At 33.8% G+C, this 19,995-nt stretch overlaps 2 protein-coding genes across 11 annotated transcripts in view; one reads left to right on the top strand and one right to left on the bottom strand.

Moving 5' to 3' along the window:
* The window catches only part of Vrk2 (VRK serine/threonine kinase 2), a 100,972-nt gene extending 95,218 nt beyond the window's left edge, over window positions 1-5,754 (top strand). For 2 of the 3 annotated variants that reach the window (XM_026408787.2, XM_026408788.2), the window contains exon 13: window positions 5,318-5,754. In XM_026408787.2, the coding sequence (XP_026264572.1) occupies window positions 5,318-5,662 (345 nt within the window). In that variant the 3' untranslated portion in view covers window positions 5,663-5,754. The remainder of the gene's footprint in view (window positions 1-5,317) is intronic. The other variant, XM_026408789.2, reaches the window with a different exon arrangement.
* Fancl (FA complementation group L) overlaps window positions 5,678-19,995 on the bottom strand; it is a 61,882-nt gene continuing 47,564 nt past the window's right edge. For 4 of the 8 annotated variants that reach the window (XM_077791910.1, XM_026408791.2, XM_077791908.1 and 1 more), the window contains 7 exons: window positions 8,768-8,918; window positions 8,380-8,463; window positions 7,922-7,967; window positions 7,736-7,817; window positions 6,862-6,978; window positions 6,029-6,100; window positions 5,678-5,755 (listed from right to left, as the gene is read on the bottom strand). In XM_077791910.1, the coding sequence (XP_077648036.1) occupies window positions 5,720-5,755; window positions 6,029-6,100; window positions 6,862-6,978; window positions 7,736-7,817; window positions 7,922-7,967; window positions 8,380-8,463; window positions 8,768-8,918 (588 nt within the window). In that variant the 3' untranslated portion in view covers window positions 5,678-5,719. Of the gene's footprint in view, window positions 5,756-5,897; window positions 6,101-6,861; window positions 6,979-7,735; window positions 7,818-7,921; window positions 7,968-8,379; window positions 8,464-8,767; window positions 8,926-19,995 lie in introns of those variants that run through there. The other 4 variants (XM_077791909.1, XM_077791905.1, XM_026408792.2 and 1 more) reach the window with 3 other exon arrangements.

The following is a 19,995-nucleotide window of genomic DNA, read 5'->3' on the forward strand; positions in this document are numbered from 1 at the left end:
CATGTAGCTCAATCATAATTTCAGTGATGTAGCTTACATTTGCCTAGCATATGTTGAGGCCCTGGGTTCAATTCCCAGTAACCCCCAACACACATATACACACATACATAAAAAGAATTAGAAGTCTTAAAAAGTTTAATATTTAGTTATTGGAATTTATACTATCAATAAATCTGAGTTTACATTTCGTATCTTTTCCCTTCAGTGTAAAGAAATTCCTCTTATCATTCTGAGAGTATCTTTACTTTAATTTTACTTTTTATGGTGGAGGGAAAGCTGGATTTATATTTCATTTCTGCATTTAAAAGTATTTTGATCCTTAGCTGTGCAATGAAGAAAACATAAGCATATTTTTATTTTATCCTGAAGTGATTATAGATTCAGAAATTGCAGAAATGATCTAGAGATCACCCTTAACCCAACTTCCCCCAATGAAAACATTTTATATAACCATGGTATAATTTTCAAAACCAGGAAATTGACATAGGAATATTACTATAATAATACATATTATTACTATATATAATTTATATCAGTGTACTTACTGAATAGACACAATTCCGATATCATCACTTTATTTTCTACCAGACATCACCAATTTTTATGTTCACTGAAGTGCAACTTTTTTATTACATGTCTGGAATAAACAACATAATCATCCTACAAAACTGTTCTGTGACCACAAATCCTTTGTGGTGCCTTGTAGTGACATCCTTTCCTCATTCTTAATCCTGGATAGTATTATTTTTTCTACATATGTATAGTTTAGTAATTTTGAGCATGTCATATAAATCACCATTTTTATTCAACACAATACTGGAAGTCTCAGTGTGAGCAACCAGATAAGAGAAAGAAATATAGGGCACAAAACCGGAAAGGAGGAAGGCCAGTTGTCACTTTTTATAGATGCCATGATCTTACATGTAGAAAACACTAAAGACTCCACCAAAAATTATTCAAAATAAATGAATTCAGCAAAGTTGTAGGATAAAAAAAAAACTCAGTATATAAAAATCAAGAGCATTGCTGTATGCCAATAGCCAGTTATTTGAGAAAGAAATCCAATTTACAGTAGCTACAAAAAATTAAATACTGTGGAATAAATTCAACAAAAAGGGAGAAAGATCTACACAACAAAAACCATAAAACATTAGAGAGAAATTGAAGAGAATACAATGATGGAAAGCTACCTTAGGAAATTGGTACTAATCAGAAGCATTGTTGCTGTGACTATACATCAGATGATGTGGAGAAGTCTTAACTATTGGTTTCCTGGAAGAGTTTGGGAAAAAGTGGGCTAGAGAAAGTCTAGAATGCTATGAGCCAAATTTAATGGGTGATATCGATGAGTGCTCAGAAGACCAGAATGCTGATAGAAACGATGATAGCAAAGACTGCTTGGTTTCAGATGGAAATGAGGACTCTATTAGCCATTAAACTACAGGCTGTCTTATACTGTACCAAAGAATTTAAAAACATCATGTCCATGCCCTGATACTTTGTACAAGACTGAATTTAAAGATGACAAACTAGTTTCTCTGGCTCAGCATTCAGGCAACAGCATGGATATTGTTTTAGACAAATTCACCAAGAGAATCAAGAGCAAAGAGGAGCACAGCAGAAAAATTTGGAAAACTTGCAGTTTAACCAGAGAGGTAGCATATTAGTGCTTCCAACAAGGGTGCAGCTGCTAAAAAGATTAGTTTCACTAAAAAGAAGTCATGTACTTTGTACTGGGACAACAGGAAAGGTGCTTTGACAGCATCTTGTGAATCAGGAACACTCCATAGACCTCAGATTCAAAAGTGTAAATTTAAAGACTTGTGGTTAAGAAGATAGCCCCCACCCCATCTATCCGGGACCATGGGATTCATTCCAGCCAGCAAGGCACTCAGAGGCCATTGCAGCCATGATTCCAGTGGGATCCAGCACAGCTCATGTCAGCAGCAGACCCCACCATCACCCATGTGATGATGGTATTGCATGCATTCGTCGGGTATCATGGAGGATTTACACCAAGATTTCAGAGGAAAGCCTGGAAGGCCAGGCAGTGTGGGACAGGGCCAGAGACCCTGCAGGCATCTCCTGTCAGGGTGATGTGTGAAGCTATAAGAGTGAAGCCAAAGCCACACCAAGGACCACAGAAAGTTAGACCAGCATGTGGAATATCTGCCAAGGGAGGCTGCAAGCAGTGAGCAGAGCTAGCCAAAGACAGTGGCCATGTGGGCTGCAGCCAGCAATGTGATGGGGGGTGGGGCTACCCAAGCCATTGGGAGTCCATATTCTACCACTGTGTGCCCCAGATGCTGAAATTGGAGCTGTAGGATTTAATGTTTGCCATCCTGGATTTCAATCTTGATTTCGTAGTGCTCCTCATGATTTTCCTATTCCAAACTTATGGAATGATAATCTTTATCTTGTGCCATGGGTGACTTTTTTATATTTTACAGGGGCTCACAGATAAATATGCTTTGACTCTTTTGAGATTTTTGGAATTGGACAATTGAGAAATGCTGGAACTTTTAAAATTTTGTAGACACTTGGATATGGATTAAATGCATTTTTCATTGTGAGATAGACATGAATATTCAGGGGCAGAGGTAGACTGCTGTATTTTAGATCTTGGCATTCCCCCAAGACCCATATGTTGAAGGTTTGGTCCCCAGGCCATAATGCTGTTAAGAGGTGGTAGAACCTTTAAGAGCTAAGGCCTAGTGGGAAAGTTTGGTTACTTAGAGCATCCCCCTGAGAGGGGATATTGGGACTTCTGCCCCTTCCTCTCACTTTCTGGCCACTCTGGTGAGTAGCTTCCTTCATTATGTATTCCTAATATAAAGTACTATCTTGCCACAGACCCAATGGCAATAGGGCCAAGTGGCCATAAACAGAAATCTTTAAACCATGACCTAAAATAATGCCTTTTATCTTTTGATTCTCAGATATTTTGTCACAGTGACAAAAAGCTAAAAAATATCTCTGGCTGCTTTGAAGATCTCCTTTTAATCTTTGACTTTCCTAGGCATGGTGATCTTTGTTGTGTTTGGGATTTATTGAGCTTTTATCTATGGGTTGGTAGCAGTCATGAAATTAGAAAAGTGTTCATCTATGACATCAGTTTGTTTCATGCCTTAATCCCTCCTCCTCCATGATCCAAAGACATGTATATTAGAATACTTCACCTTTTTCACATAAAATTGAGACACTTTATATTTTAAACATTTTATCTTCTTTGGATGTTTTCTTTTGCCTGACTTCTATACTTAACTGTAAAATCAGCTATTAAATCTAGGGCATTTTTCCTTTTCTACATTTTATGAAATATTTTTCATATTTTTGCTAATGTTTACCTGTCCACCATGTTTAATTTTTCCTTGATGTCCTTGAACATATTTATGTAGCTGTTCTGCGGTCTTTGTTTGATAGTTGTCTGAACTGAGACATCTGAGTTCTTTTCTTGCCTGGTTATGGTTTACATTTTCATACATCCTATATGTAGTGAAGTATTTTTGTATACTGAGCACTGTGGATGCTATGGTCAGAATTTACAGCATTCCTTTAAAGAGTTTTGGGCTTATTCTAGCAGTTAATGTACTGATCGTTCAACTTGATCTTGTCATAACTTTGCTTTAGGCTTTTGTGGCCTGATCTAGAGTAAGTGTAACTTAAATTGTGGACTTTTTGAAGTCTGGATTTTCTGTTCCTTGTTAGTTTTAGATGCCTCCTAATGGCTTTATATTTTTCTTCTGACTTTATCATTTTTTATCATGGGTTTTTATGGCAGAAGAGCCTGATACCCATTACTCATGGCCAGAGAAGTGGCATTTATATTTTCCAAGCTCCCCAGTTGTTTTTAATGTGCATTCAAGCCTAATAACTGCTGTAATGAAGGCTTTCTTGACAGCATCATTGACTTTGGGGACTGGATTATTTTTTGTGGGGTGGCTGTTCTTTATGTTGTAGGATGTTTAGCAACATTCCTAGTATTTCCCAGATGTCAAAAGTATCCCCTCCCTGTTGTGGCAACCCAAAATGTTTCTAGAAATTGTTAAATGTTTTTGTCTTGAACTATTCAACTGTATGTGCAAAAGCAGCCAAAAATAATATCGTAAAAAATGGACAAAGTTGTGTTCCAGTAAACCTATTAAAAAAATTCAGATGGCAATTATTGCCAACTTGTATTATAAACTATCTTTCCCAGTCAGACCTCAGAGACCAAATACTCTTATAAGAGTACTTTCCCATTTGATGTCAATTGTTGGTGCTGAATGAGAAAATGAGTGCTATAGTTTACACAATAGATGGTTCTTAAAATTTTAGTAGCTTGATTTCTAACTATATGGAAATATTTCTTTCACATGTAAATTATATATAAATGCTGCTTAACTAATCAGTGATTCTCAGCCCTTAGAATTATGATTTGAAGGCACAGTTCTTTAAGAATGATTTACAATGTACTAGAATACTACTTACTTATCTTACCTCTAGTGAATGAAGTCAACAAGACTTAGGAAAACTGCATTAGTGTAACTTTGTTAGCTTTATTTCTCAACTAGTTTGTTTATTTTTAATAGGAAAGCTAAATTTCTTGTGAATTATATAGAAATCCTTTCTTACCTTCTAAAACTCGATCCTGAAAGTGACTTTTTTGGGGTGGGGGAGAATTTTTGAAGGGTGACAATTTAGAAATTGAGCTTATACTGAAGAATGATGGTGTTGCAGATGTTTCTGAATGAAAATAACAAGAAGACTAAGGTGTTTCTGCTTTGTTTAATAAATTGAATAAGGAGAGGGCAATCCAAGGATTACCAAAGTGAAGAAGAAACAGAACAACTCCTGACTTTCAGCCAGTTAAGTAGTGAGGAAAAAACTGATTCCTGAGGCTCTGATCCACATGAATGATGGTGAAAACATTGAAGCAACTTCTGAAATGTGTATTTAACTAACCGGTTAATTTAGTATCTATTCATTCTGTCCTGTTTGGGCTTCACAACTTTGCAACAATTGTGACACATCATCCACTGTGAATTTTTCCTGGTGTGTATACAGCCTCATCCTTTACTCAGTAAATAAAGCAGGAATCATTTGACTTGCCAAGATATGCAAGGTTGAGACTAGTGGCCAAAAGCTTGACCATCTTGCCCAGAGAATTGTTTTTTTCATATTTTGTTTTTAATTGTACACTATTTAATGAAATGGTCTATTTGTTTTAAAAAAACCATCCAATGACTCTGATTTGATTAAATTTTATTTAGCATTCATACAGAATATTCAAAAGACAAAAAAATCTAACAAACTATATATGTATTTTTTTCCATAGGAAGGCAGAAAGAGAAGACAAAAATATTGTGAGTCTTCAGAACTTCTGAATGAAATAAACAGTTTTCCCCCAAAATCTAGCTATGTGCAGTTCCCAAATTCATTTTATGAGCCCTATCAAGATTTTACCAATTCAGATGTAATCAGCAAGTCAAGGTCTCCTCCTTGGTACACACATACTTCCCCAATTGGTACAGGGGTCACAGACTTAGAAAGCTCTACAGGATTCTGGCCTACAATTTCCCAGTTTATTCTTAGTGAAGAGGCAAAGGCAGATGTATATTATTATGGCTTCATCATAGTTTTCCTTTTGATATTAGTATGTCTTGCTTTATGTATTCTCTGAAGATGTCAAATAAAATCCTTTTAATAAAGTTTCTACTTCTTCATAGAAATGCTTATTTCAGGGTTTCCTTCCAGACATTTTCAAGGTAATTGGCTAAAAAAAAAATATATATATGTTTTTAAAGTTCGTGAACACTAAAATTCTTTATGCTAGAAATAATATCAATATACAGTTTGGGACATCATTTTCTAAAGTTTCAAGTAATTGAGGAAATATAGAAAAGGAGTTCTTAGAGAAAACTTTTCTCACTAGGTAAATAGAGAATGTGTTTCAAAAAATTTCAGATAAGCTGATATTCTCTATAGGTGTCTTTTATAACATTAATAAAAGGCACATATTATGAATTGTGATAAACACTTTGCTTACCTTACTACAGTATGGACATTCACCAAAGATGATATTAAAACTCTGTCTACTAGTGAGTAGTCCTCTCAACCACTGGAGATTTAAAAAAGAGGAAAAAAAAGCATGATTCCAGATGGTTAACCTTACTAATTGTTTAATTATTAGAGTAAGAAATACATTTTCAGCCCTTGGTTCAGTTCCAAGCACCACTAGGGATTGGGTAGGGGGAGACACATTTCTTGAGCCAAATAATACCAGAGTATTATTAAGTTGAATAACAAGAGGAGATCAACGTGGAATAGTTTGTTGAAGTTAAATTTCGTATTACAAAAGTACATGTTCCCTTAGCGTTCTATAATCACACCTGATATTTATGTGATATAAATTGATGTTTGTATCTGAAGTCTATTGGTATGGTGTATATAGTTCTGAATGCTATCTTTAACCAGAAAAGTGTGATTGTTGCATTTCTTCTATGGTTAAATTCAGCCTGAAAAATAACGTACTGTACCCTATGTTAATTCCCTCACCTCAGTGCTGCCACCAGAATCAATCTACCGAGCTTGCACTGGGATAATGTACCACCAACTTAATCTGTTATGCAAAAAACAGTCTGCAAATATATTCTGGATAGATTTTTCTCCCTTCTTGGATACTTTAAGCATCTCTTCATTTACTAGTAATTATGATAAAGAAATGAAAATACACAAGCAGCTGAATAAACTGGTAAAAGAAATTAAGGCAAAAGGGGATCACAACTGAATAAACAAATTTGTTCATGTATTTCAAATATGCATATTTTCTATGCTGTATTAGCTGGAAAAAAAAGTCTTGCCATTATTTTTTAGTTTTACCTCATATAAGCATATTTGATGAAAAGGCTGTCCACACTGGAGATTACCACACACTTGATCAGGAATGGTACCATCAAGTTTATAGGCATAACAAATTCCACAATCCATAGTAAAATCCTTCAAAAGAAAAATATTTATATGCATATTTCTTCAAAATGCATAATGTAAGATTAGGGAAAAACAGTACATACACAATATTAAATTTTATATCATTTTTATAAAAGTAACTTGCCATATTAAACACCTAGCGAAGGTACTTTTTATAGTATTTCCTTTTTCATTCAAATATACACAGATGTACCAAATTTCATTTTGGGGCTTTAGGGATTTCATCCATATGCATGAATATGTCTATATAGTATGTAAAGAAGGGAACTGACATGATCTAGTAATTACTAACTAAGCTTCAAAAATTTATATAACTACAAGAAGAAGAAAACATCACCACCACTTAGTATTCTACAACCTTAGTAGCTATGTGAACATCAATTCTTTATCTTTGCAATCGTAGTTTCATTTAAAAAAAAAATACTGTCATTCTTCAAAAACACATCAAGGTAAGTGAAACTATACTTCAGTTAGCCATAAGTAGATAATATAGAAGATCCAAACATCTCATTAGCTATTTTGGACTTTTCCCTTAATTTCTAATGATAAACGTCTGTCAATCACTCTGCTGCTGAAGACCATGAAAAAAAGTACATTTAAAACCACCAAAGGTTAACAAGTTCTTTGATATAAAAATTTGTAGTTCAGAGGTCTGTGTTAGAACATTATTCTAATTCCCTCCCTTTTAGCCTCATTTTTCTGAGAGAAGCATTTAAATTTAATTATGCAACACAATGTGGAATATCAAAGCACTGATAAAACTTACAGATTTTTCCAGGATACCACGAGCTGGAAAATCAATTTCTAAAACATCTTTCAAATTTTGTAATAGACTGTTTTCTGGATCCCTAAAAGCATGAAAAAAAAACATATATACATACATATACATTCATATATTTGCTATAAAATTTGTGAAATCATAGACAAATTAATATATTGCCAAGATACTTACCACAAATGTATGTTCCTGCTCAGCTTAATTCCCAAGGGTTTCACCACTTTAGATATTAAAACAACAAAAAAAAGTTAAATAATTTAGGGTTTTCTCTCATTTTATACAGCCACATTTGATACAGAAAGTAAAATTCTGAATTATTTGACTTGAAAACCTAAATCATAACGCATTGTGTTAATTAAAAGTATATAATTCACAATGAGAAATTTTCATTTAAAGTAATTACTATTTCTTTTTTTTTAATATTTATTTTTTAGTTATCGGCGGACACAACATCTTTGTTTTGTATGTGGTGCTGGGGATGGAACCCGGGCCGCACGCATGCCAGGCGAGCGCGCTACCGCTTGAGCCACATCCCCAGCCCCAGTAATTACTATTTCTAATTCAGAATTATATTTAACAGTGGTAACCAAGAACTTTATGATTCTGTTAAAAATATGTCTGAGTTCTGATACCATGGTCAGCTCCAAGAAAGCAGCATTCAGGAAGCATAGTAGGATGCCTGGGGTCCACTTCTATATTTATGGAAGCATTATTTCCTAGAAAAAAGAAGATTAAAGTTTTCACAAGTGTAACAGTTCATCAAGCCAACAAAGACATGTCAGTCTGACTGCCAATTTTACTGTATACCCACTCAAGTAAAGATTAACAAAATGTTTTATTAAAAGGTAATTTTTAAATCATGATCATCAGTAAAGATTCATGGATCTCAAGTTTATAAAAAAAAAACAGGCAATTGCTAATGTAAGTAAGTTGGGATTCTGGTCAATTCTGTTATAGAAAAGTTCCAATAAATATAATTTTAAACACCTGAAAATAAAACCTAATCATCTTTTTCCCTACCTAATGCAATTCTGCGTGTTGTTGCGCTCCGGGTAGGTTTTTCTGGCTCAAGTACCCAGGTCTTCTCATCAATTTCATCCATAACATCCCAGAATGCCTTCAGTGATTCTAATGCTGCCAAAAACTGACTATGAATGCTTATTAAGGAGCCCTGTGTAAAGATGAAAGCTGAATAAGTTATATGGCACTCTACCAATAGGAAATAATCTTTCCCTCAAAATACCTCAATTTAGAAATTTTAAGCTCTGTTTCATTTCAGCTAGAAGGTGGACTCCAACAAACAAAACAACTCTCCCTGTATTACATCTCTTTATCTCCACTAGCATTAACAGGATTCTTTTTCTGTCAATAGATTACATCCTTTATAGAGAAATAAATTTTTTAAACCCATATTTTTATGACATATTATACATATAGCATAGTAATTACTAACATATGAACAACTTTATTAATGTATACTATATATCTAGTGTATTGAGCATAGTGTCTATATGTCGATATGAAAATATTTGTGCTACAAAATGAAGTCCAGTACAGTATTGTCATTTTATTATAAAACTATCAACCTTTATCATTAAGAAATACCTTTGCAGTTCTAATTAGGCAAAATGTACAAAAAAGGTTTAACATATTTTTCAAGAATTCAGATAACCATGATTTAACTTTTAGTTCATCTGAGTTTTGTGTTTAAGATATTAATCCTTTGTGGGAGTTAGCCTAAATAAATTTTCAGTAAAAGCCACCACCAATTTTTTAAAAGTTTTTATTTTTACTCCCCCCTCCCACTCCTTTGGTAGTATTATGGATTGTGCTCAGGGTCACTTTACCACTAAGCTGTATCCCTGCTCCTTTTTATTTGAAATAGGGTTTCACCAAGTTTGGTGAAGCTGGCCTTGAACTTGCAATTCTGTCTGGGTCTCTTGAGTCACTAGGATAACAGGTGTGCGCCACCATGCCCAGCCTTTAAATAAAGTCAAAGTCACTTATAAAATAATGTGATATGTTTAAAAGACACAACTATTTTCTAAGCATTTTTTATATAAAAAGTAAAATGATTTGAAAAGAATTAAAGGGTGCAGTTACTCTTTCAAATAAGCGAAACATAATTATAATAGTATAAATGTACTAGGCCAATGTGACATAAGCCAACAATGCAAGAATAAGACATAACCTGTGTAAGAGAAAGAAAGTAGCCACTCCTTACACATGTATCTTACCCCTGGTGCTTAAGGAAAACAAATTCCATGTCATCACTTCTATCAATGTTTATAGTTAGATGAATTCATGGCTCAGTTTCATCAAGCTGAGTTCAACTCTTTCACACAAAAGAAAAAAAGTAAGAGTAGGAACTAGAGCTTAATGTCTGAAAATAATTTTTAAGACACTAAGGGTAGAATGTCTTTTCTGGTCTATCATACCTACAGATTTGGAAGAAAGAATCCAGCAATCAGAAAACTAACTTCCCAAGTAACTAGTTTTTAAATAAGTATAGCAGTCTTTTCCTTTCTCATTCTCCCCATAAAATGTATTCATAATATTTTATTTGAAAGTATTTCCAAATGTCCATTTCTCTTACATGCAGCTACAAATAAAATTCTAACTGTAGTTTTAAAAAAATATTTTTAGTTGTAGATGGACACAATACCTTTGTTTACTTAGTTTTTTATGTGGTGCTGGAGATCAAACCCAGTGCCTTACACGTGCTAAGCAAGTGCTCTACCACTAAGCCACAACCTCAGCCCCTCTAACTGCATTTAGAACAGAAAATAAGATACTTCAAAATAAGAAATGAGCCAATAACAGGAGAAAAAAAAAAGCACGCGAGAGAAAATAACATCAAAAAAAAAAGGAAACAATCCTCAAACTAGAGATAACTTGGTATTTATAGAAAAAGTGCATTTTAAATCCTAAAAACCATTATCAGATTTCATAAACACACATACCATAAATGATAAGGAATAATGTAAGTAAAATTAAAGTTAGTTATATTTCAATAAGTATTTTACAGGGAAATTATCTAAACTATTTTTTTTTTCAAAATAAAACAAGGCAACTCATTTTGTAATACAAGCAGTTTCATATCTCACCAAAACTACTATGCTGTTTTAAGATTTACTGTTTTGGCCAATTTGCAATCTGAAAAATAAAATGAAAAATGGATCAAAGAAAATGTTCAGAAACGGGTGAGAGGGTAAGAACAAAAATTGTGAGATAACATTAAGATGAAACAAAACAAAAACACAGCTATGTAAAGCAACCTGAGCTCTCATACTCCTGGTGGGCATGTAAAATGGCACCGACTGCTTTTGGAAAGATCTGGCAACTGCATGTCTTTAAAAACTGAACATATCCATATCCTGTTACCTAACAAGTCTAAGAGCAGTGAAAAGATATGTCCATGACAAGACTTCCCCCAGAAAGCTCTTTGCAGCTATGTTCCCAAGAACCCTTACTAAAGCTTTATTCTCAAAAACCCAAAACTAGAAATAATCCAGATGCCCATCAATAGAAAAAAAGGATAAATAAATCCCAGTAAATTCAAGTGACAGAGTACCACTCAGGAATAAAAAGAGCAAATTATTAATATATGTCATAACATGGGTAAATTTCAAAACTATGCTGGGTGAAATAAGCCTACATATGAAGAATATATACTATCTGCTACTGTTTATACGAAGTTTGGAACAGGCATAATTAAGCTATAGGAAAAATATCAAAATAATGGTGATTTACTAGAAGGGATAAGACCCTGGGATGGAACGTACTGCATTTTGAATATGGACGGCACAGGTGTGTCCATTTACTGGATTGATAGTATACTTCAGATTTGTGCATTTCATTGTTTTCAAATTGTACAAAGTAAAAGGTTTGCATGCTGATGTATTTTAGAAAAAGTGTTCTAATACTAGCAAATTATTTTGCAAGGCACTAAAAATCAGATGGCTTCATGAATGGATAGAGTGATGAATAAATGTAAAGATATATAATAAAGTAAGTACAGTAAATGTTAAGTGTAGAATCTAAATAGTGGATATATGGGTATTCATCATAAACTTTTTCAAGGTTTCTGTGTGTTTGAACATTTATAATACAATATTAAAAGGGAAATGAATCTTTAAAATATTAAATTATATCAATTATGCATGAGTTATTTATTATAACTGAAAAAGTTTAATAATTAGCCTTTTAAAATAAATTTTTAAGTCTATGTAATTAACTTTTTAAATATATTAGGGTTAAATAGTAAACTTGCAATCATGTCTTCCTAGGAAAAAAGCTCATTATATAAGTAAATTATAATCTTTAAAATGAAATGTCTATGACAGGCACTCTTAATCAGACAATCTTAAAAGGATTAAAAAATATATTCTCCAACTTTTTAGTAAAATTCACCCTTTCCTTCAACTATGAATATAATTTTTAAAAAACCCACTGAAATACTATCAGCACATCTTTCTCTAAAATAAAAATCACACAGGAATAACTCAAATAACACTAATATATATTCTACACAGACATTCCTTTTCAATTGATCTTAGTTCAGAGCAGCCTTTGGCACTGGGACTTTTAAAAGTTTCCCCAGTGATTCTAACATGCAGACAAGGTTGAGAACCACTGGTGGAACGATGAATAGCCATGCTTGTTATAGTTTAAATGGTCCCAGAGTCATACTTGTATAAGATTCAGGCAATCCAGCCTGTAAGGAAAAAAGCATCCTTCAGAACATTTTCATCATAACTTTAATAAGTAATATTTCATTTTTATAATAAATTTTGGGATATTAGGGACTATATGAGTTTATAAAAGTAAAATTCATTTTATAAAATATCGAAGAAAATGCTTTATCTTCAACTTAAAATTCTCAATTGTTAGCCACATTTAACAAACTATGAGTCAAGCAATGAAGAAAGCTAGTCTTCATTTATAGTACAAAGTAATACAAAATTAAATAAGTAAATACTACATAAATGAATTCTGACCTAATACATTCAATTCAGCAAATATAAAAAATGTGTTTACCAAGTGTTATTCTGTATGCTAGATACTGATGATGTTAAGAATACAGAGCAAGCACATGCCTATAATCTCAGCAACTTGGGAGTCTGAGGCAGAAAGATCACAAGTCCCAGGCAACCTCAGCAACGTAGCAAGGCCCTAAGTAACTTAGTGAGAACCTGTCTCAAACTAAAAAAGTTCTGGGGGCGTAACTCAGTGGTTAAATGCCCCTGGGTTCAATTCCTGGTACCAAAAAAAAAAAAAAAAAAGGAAAAAACTGTGTTAAGACATAGACTGTAGTCAAATCTCAAGGCGCATTCGTAACTCCACGATGTACAGTTGCATCTCTCAGCAAGTTAGTTAATCTCATTTAGTTTCTTGTATTAGCTTTCTGTCACTATAATAAAGTACTTGTGTTAATTAACTATGTTAGTCATTGTTTTTGTCATGGTTTCGGGGGTTTTCGTCCACAGTTGGCTGGATCCATTACTCTGAAGTGAGGCAGAACATCACAGCAGAAGGGTGTGGCAGAGGAAAGCTGCTCAGCTCACAACAGCAGGGAAGAAGGGAAGTGGGGAGGGGCAGCAGGGACATGATATAGTGGTAGAGGACACAGACCCCAGTGACCTCTTGGTCTAATCATGTTCCATGTGCCCAGTTTCCACCACCTTACGTAGTCCATGCAGTTACCAATGATTAATCCACTGATGAGGTCAGAGGCCTCACAATCTAATCACTTCCCAAAAGCCCCACCTCTGGACAATGCTGCACCAGGGACCAAGCCTTCAATACACGAGCCTTGGGAGAACATTACAGATCTAAACCATAACATTAACTTATCAAGTGCAAAGATTTACTTCATTTCACAGTTCTGGAGTTTCCGACCTAAAATCAGGCAAACTCTTCACTTCTGGGCCTCTAATATGGGTGCCAAATGGCAATGGCAGGGAGCATGTGGTGGAGCAAAATGCTCATCTCACTGCAGGAAACCAAAAGAAAGCAGCAGCAGCCTGGGCCCCAACAATTCCCAACAAGGACATGTCACCAGTGGCCTATGGACCTCCCAATAAGCTCCACCTCCTAAATGGTGCTGCCCTAGGGACCAAGCCTTTAACATATGGGTCTTTGGGGGAACACTTATCTAAACCACAGAAGTTCTATACTATGGAAACAGTGTTACTCCTCAGGAGATCTGAATGAGATAATGTATACAAAACACTAATTGTGGGCTGGGGTTGTGGCTCAGTGGCAGAGCACTTGCCTAGCATGCATGAGGCACTGGGTTCAATCCTCAGCACCACATAAATGTAAAATAAAGATATTGTGTCCACCTAAAACTAAAAAATAAACATTTAAAAAACCACTAATTGTTTATTATATAGTAAATGTTTCAATTTTGTAGCCATTACTATTAAACATTATTGTAAGTTCACAGCCCAATAAAGGAAATAGAAAACAGGATGTACTGTATTATATTAGGGAAAATATTGCTACCATTAGTATATAATAGATTATTGATCAAATCAATAAGGAAAATAGAAATGAACAGATAAAGATATTAAACTGGGGGATAGTGGGAGAATTCCCTAAAGACAAAATATGAATGATCTAATAAAAAATATTCACTCAGTGAGACCCTGTCTCTAAATAAAATACAAAATAGGGCTGGGGAAGTGGCTCAGTAGCTTAGTGACCCTGAATAGGGTAAGCAAAGGTTAGAAGATGATGGTGAAAAAATAAATAAATAAATTACACTGGATAGGGAATATGTATTCTCTGAAATAGCTTTTCCTTCAGTAACAGCTCAATCCCACACAGTTTGGCTCTTTTCTCACCAGACTCCCATTATTAGTCACTACTTTATCACAGAACCTCAGTAAACAGACAAACATTTTGCAGGTCCTATGGGACCCTGATCCATGACCTTAATCTACTCCAGACTAATCAACAGTAGTTTTGTTCTGAATCTGTTCTAATTACTTTATTCCATTTCTTCATTAGCCCCTGGTTAGTGTGGTTAAAAAACAACCTAACCCTCTTTATAATGACAATTTTGATATTCTTGTTTGTACTTTTTATTTTCTACAATAACACATTATTTTTATAATCATAAAAAAGCCTAGGTAAAAATAGATATAAAAGGTCAGATAGCCATCCTTTCATTTCATGATATATGTAATATACCAAAAAATATGTTGTCAGTAAAACTAATAGGATTATGTTGAGGTCTCTGATACTAGGATACAAATGCCCAGTTCATAAGCAAGTCACAGCTCTAATCTTGAAAGTAATGAGGTATCTGAGATATGGTTAGCCTCTCTAAAGCTTTAAAAACTGTAATTATAAATGTAGGTGTGCAACAGATAACTTATAAGGTAACTTCCAGGCCTAAAAGTCAAGAATTCTAAATCTAACAGTTTGAAAATCCATAAAGTAATGCTTTCCACTTCAAGAATCCATATTCCCTTTTAAGATGCCAATTACTATAATGTACTCCCATTTATTTCAAATTCTCATTTGTAAACAGATTTTGTCAAATTATATATAAATGCATGTCTATTAAATATAATGTATATTTGATTTACTGTAATATTTTATCTTGATCAAAAGAACTTTCATATAAAAATATTAGCTTTTAGGTAGAAATAAAAATATTTAGATTACATTATATTTTACAGTCTCCACATACTTAAGTCAAAATGTATTATGTGATTATTATTTTCTAAAATATATAGCAAAGATTACAATCTCCCCTCAAAATTGAATTTTTGAAATAGGTTTAGAACCACAAATTTCTAGCAGGAATAGCAAAGCAGTTATATGGACTAAATATACTAAAGACCCAAAATTTATACTCAGAGCATTGTGACTGAAGAATTCACAAACTCACAGTGTACATACATACAGTGCTAAGATTAAAAGAAATATAATAGAAGGAAAAAAGACCAGAAAAATTTGAGAAGACAATAGAAACTGCAGAAAAAGGTCAAGTAAACCCATACACATACATCTATGTGGCTGAAGGCCCAAAACAATAAACTCTCTCATAAAGAAGAAAAGTATCTCACAATCCATTACCATAATGCTGAAGCCTCTCAACTAAAATTCTGGTGTGGTGGAAGAAAGATGTAAAACAGACTGTCTTTAAGACACCTACCACCAAAATATTTAAAAATTTTAAAAAATAAAGAGGAAACATTATGAGAAACCTGGAAAATACCAAAAGGTTAAAAAGAAAGAGCAGCCACAAACATTTTACTTCAACTACTTCAAGGTTTGCAACAAAGGTCTATGTTCAAGGTCAACCACAATAGATTTTTTTTTTTTGGTCCATTTTAATGTAGGGTTCTGCAGGGGGGGGAAAGGGGGGGCTATGAATGAACAAGAGAAATTGGGAAACTGCCTCTAAAATGTTACATGCACAAGGCACATAAGAGCTAAGTTAACAAGGAGCTATCCCCTGATACAGAATGTAATCTTTCTATGGTAAAAAACGAAGGTCAGAAGAATTCTAAGTATTACTTTTAGGGGAATAGGATACTACAAACTGAACCCAGGGTACTAAGCTATAGCCCCCACCCTTTTTATTTTTTATTTTGAAACAGGATCTCATTTAGTTCATCAGGGCCTCACTAAGTTTCTGAGTCTGTTTTGAAGCTTGTGATCCTCCTGCCTCAGCCTCCCAGTTGCTGGGATTACAGGTGTATGCCACTACCAAAGTATTACTCTTAAAGTATTTAGCACCTAGCCAAAGTACTACTTTTAGAGGAAAAGACATCTCCAAATGATTTGGAAAGCAAACATAAATAATAAATCATTCCAAAATTAGGTTCACTTAAGACAGTGAAATTCTCTGCACCTGAATCAGGTGTCTGGATTACTCTGTATATAGGTTTTACCATTAAAACAACAACAAATGTTATTTGGGATCCCTGTGTTGATTTACTAAGATTTTCTGAACACAGACAATTGAAAAGATTTCTAAATCAACCATCCATTCAGTATATCTTTTCCATTTAAATCTTGAGATCATGAACCATTAGTAAGTTAGTTTGGCCAAAGATCATCAAATGATGACTTTAACAGAAAACAAAGACTTATTCTATTTCCTGAATAGTTTTACAATTCCAAAACTAGCCACTATTCCAAAGCCCACTCAGGCTCTTTTTGCAACACTTTCCAATTTTCATGCTGGAACATGTACATAAGTCAAGTATCCCAATATCTGAGCAGGGTAAGACCAGGTTGGTTATTTTGTTCATATTTAATAAATAAACCATATCATTATTCCCAAACCTTAAAGGTGTCATTTTTTCTAATTATTGCTTATGGAGCATAAGCAGTGAATAAAGGAAATTCTTCTTGGAGCTAATAAGTATCATTAGTGAAAGAGGTTTGTGATCTGGTTTTTCTTACCACGTCATCAATTCATTGATGAATTATTTATATGCTTAGATCCAAACTCTTCAAAACATAGTAGTACCTATAACTGAAATACTGAGAAACACTTTTCTTTCATTCTACAAATTAGCTATAAATGCAGCTAAAATGTTAGTGCCTACAGTCCACTGCTACTCATTCGAATTGTGGTTACAAGTCAAAAGAAGTTGATAGCAATTGTGAGGAAGATTACAATTTTCTAGGGTCAAGGATATCATTTTAAAGAAGCCTAGTGCAGCCTTTGATTTATAAATTGATTTTAAAGAAGGTCTGCCAAGTTAAACAATATAGGAAATCATATGTAGTTGCATAGGTTTTGTTCAGTCCTGAAAAACAAGTCAAATAATCACATAGCAAACATCAGAGTTTTTTTAAAAGGTGAATTTCCAGAGTGTTGTATTTAGAACATGGTCCTATGCCATATTTATCTGTAGCTTATGACAATGACAAATTTGAGTATGAGATCCCTTCAGAAAGCAAAGCCTGAGACAAAGGCTTATCTGAGGCCAGTGTGTTGGAAATGAACTTAGAAAGTGGGAGTAGGGACTGGACAGGAGGAAAAGTGAAAATAAGGGTGTGTTTTCAGGCCAGCCACTGTGCTCAATGGTGGCTTTACAAGAAGCTGTAAAGAATTCTAAGGAATTCCTGTCCCAGAAATAGAATCCAGAATCATTTATTACTGGCTTCCATTCCCCACTGGTCAAGTTGCCTCTAGGAGGATTAATTTTCTTACATTTCCAGGTTTGCACACATATGTATACCTAGTGGCTCCCCCAAGTACCCTTGGTCAGAGAGAGAAAATTGAGAATGGTAAAGCTGAGGTGGGGTGTTTTGTGAAGACATACCATTATGAAGCTGACTAAAGCAAAGTAGCTCAGAGTGTTACAGAGGAAGTGAAGTAGGAAGCAATCATCTGACACCTAGCCAAAGGTCATCAGGCACATGAAGTTCAATTCTCTGAGTTAAGTAAGTACATTTTGGAGACTTTTTTCACAAAAAGTCAATTTACATACAGCTTTAATGGTCATAAAAGAGTTATCCTTAAGAAATTAGAATACATTCTTAAGAAACTAGAAATATATGGGTTTTCTTGAGCTTTGAAAGTTCTTGACCTATTCTGAAGACAAATGCACTATCAAGTATATAATTTCTAAATATTTTCTCTTAGTCTGTGTGTCTTGCTGTTTCATTCTATTAATAGTACCTTTTTCAATGATAGAAATTTTTTATTTTGATGAAATCTAACTTTGTATTTCATGGTATAATAAGAAAATTCTGCCTAACCTAAAGCTACTAACACATTCTCCCATGTTTCTTCTAGAAGTTTTGTAGTGTTAGGTTTTACATTAAGGTTATGATCCATTAGGAACTAATTTTGATATATTATTAAATTATTATTAAATTTCTTCTTTTTGACACACAGACATCCAATTGTTTCATCACCAGTTGTTTAAAAGACTGTCCTTCTTATATTGAAATGTCCTTGCATGTTTGTTGAAAACAGCTATCTATATATGAATGAGTTTATTTCTAAAATTTTCTATTTCGGTGACCTGTGTGTCTACCTTTTGACAGTATCACATTATCTTGAAAAAGGTGGATTAACAAGTTTTTAGTTCAGGTAGGGTTAGTTCTCCCACTTTGTTCTTTTTCAGGATTAGTTCAATTATTGCATAGGTCATTTGCATTGTTATATGAATTTTAAAATGAATTTTCAATTTGTAAAAAAAATGTTCAAATTTTGATTTGGGTTACACTGAATCTACAGATCAATATGTAGAGAAGTGACTTCTTATTTTTAAGTAAGTAATTTTATTTTAATAAAAGTTCAATGAAAATTGGTAAATAAATTCTTCAAAAATAATAACCCTTCTTATGACTAACAATTTGTTCTTTCATCCTAAGGTTTTGCAAAACTAATTGAGGAAAAAATGTCAATGAAAGAGAGGTTAGTTTTATTATCTACTGTGATTCTTGGTTTTTAATGTCAACTTGACTAAGTTGTAGTGCCCTGTGATCAACACTAATTGTTGCCATGAAGACTTATACATATGTGGATAACTTCCACCACTGGTTGACCTGAAGTAAGGAGACTACTTTCACTCGGTCAGGGTGAAATGGTAGTGGTGCACCTGATCCAGCCACTAAAATAATATATTAAAAAAAAAAAAATTCTACTGGAAGAAATTTTGCCTCAAGATTCAATAAATCTTCCAACCCATAAATTTGATGTGTCTCTCCTTTAATGTAGGCATTTAGGCAAAAAATGTGCAGGCACTTCAACAAAGATATCCATGATAAATAAGCACATGAAAAGATGTTCAACACCACTGTTCATTAAGTAACTGTAAATTAAAATCACTTTTGAGAGAGCATTAAATGCAGATTACAGTGATGCAAATGAAACTGAGTGACCATACCAAATGTAAACAAGGAAGCAGCTGAATAAGAAGCCTCAAACACTACTGTTAGGAATGGAAAGCAGCACAACCAGCTCAGAAAAATAGTTTGGCAATTTCTTATAAAGTTAAAAAGATACCCCTCCTATGTGATCCAGCCAGTACTCTCCTATGTATTTGCCCTGAAGAAATGAAAACATGTTTATACAACACTGAATTAATGTGCATCGCAGCTCTATTTGTAATAGCCACATCCTAAAAACAACCCACATGTATATCCACAGGTCAATGTGGAATTTATGTGGTACACCCACAAACAATTAGCAATTAAAAAAAAAATGAACACACTACAACATGGATGAAGTAATTCAAAGTAATTACACTGCAGAAAGA

The sequence above is a fragment of the Urocitellus parryii genome, chromosome 12, assembly GCF_045843805.1.
Source record: "Urocitellus parryii isolate mUroPar1 chromosome 12, mUroPar1.hap1, whole genome shotgun sequence".
Lineage (NCBI taxonomy): Eukaryota > Metazoa > Chordata > Mammalia > Rodentia > Sciuridae > Urocitellus > Urocitellus parryii.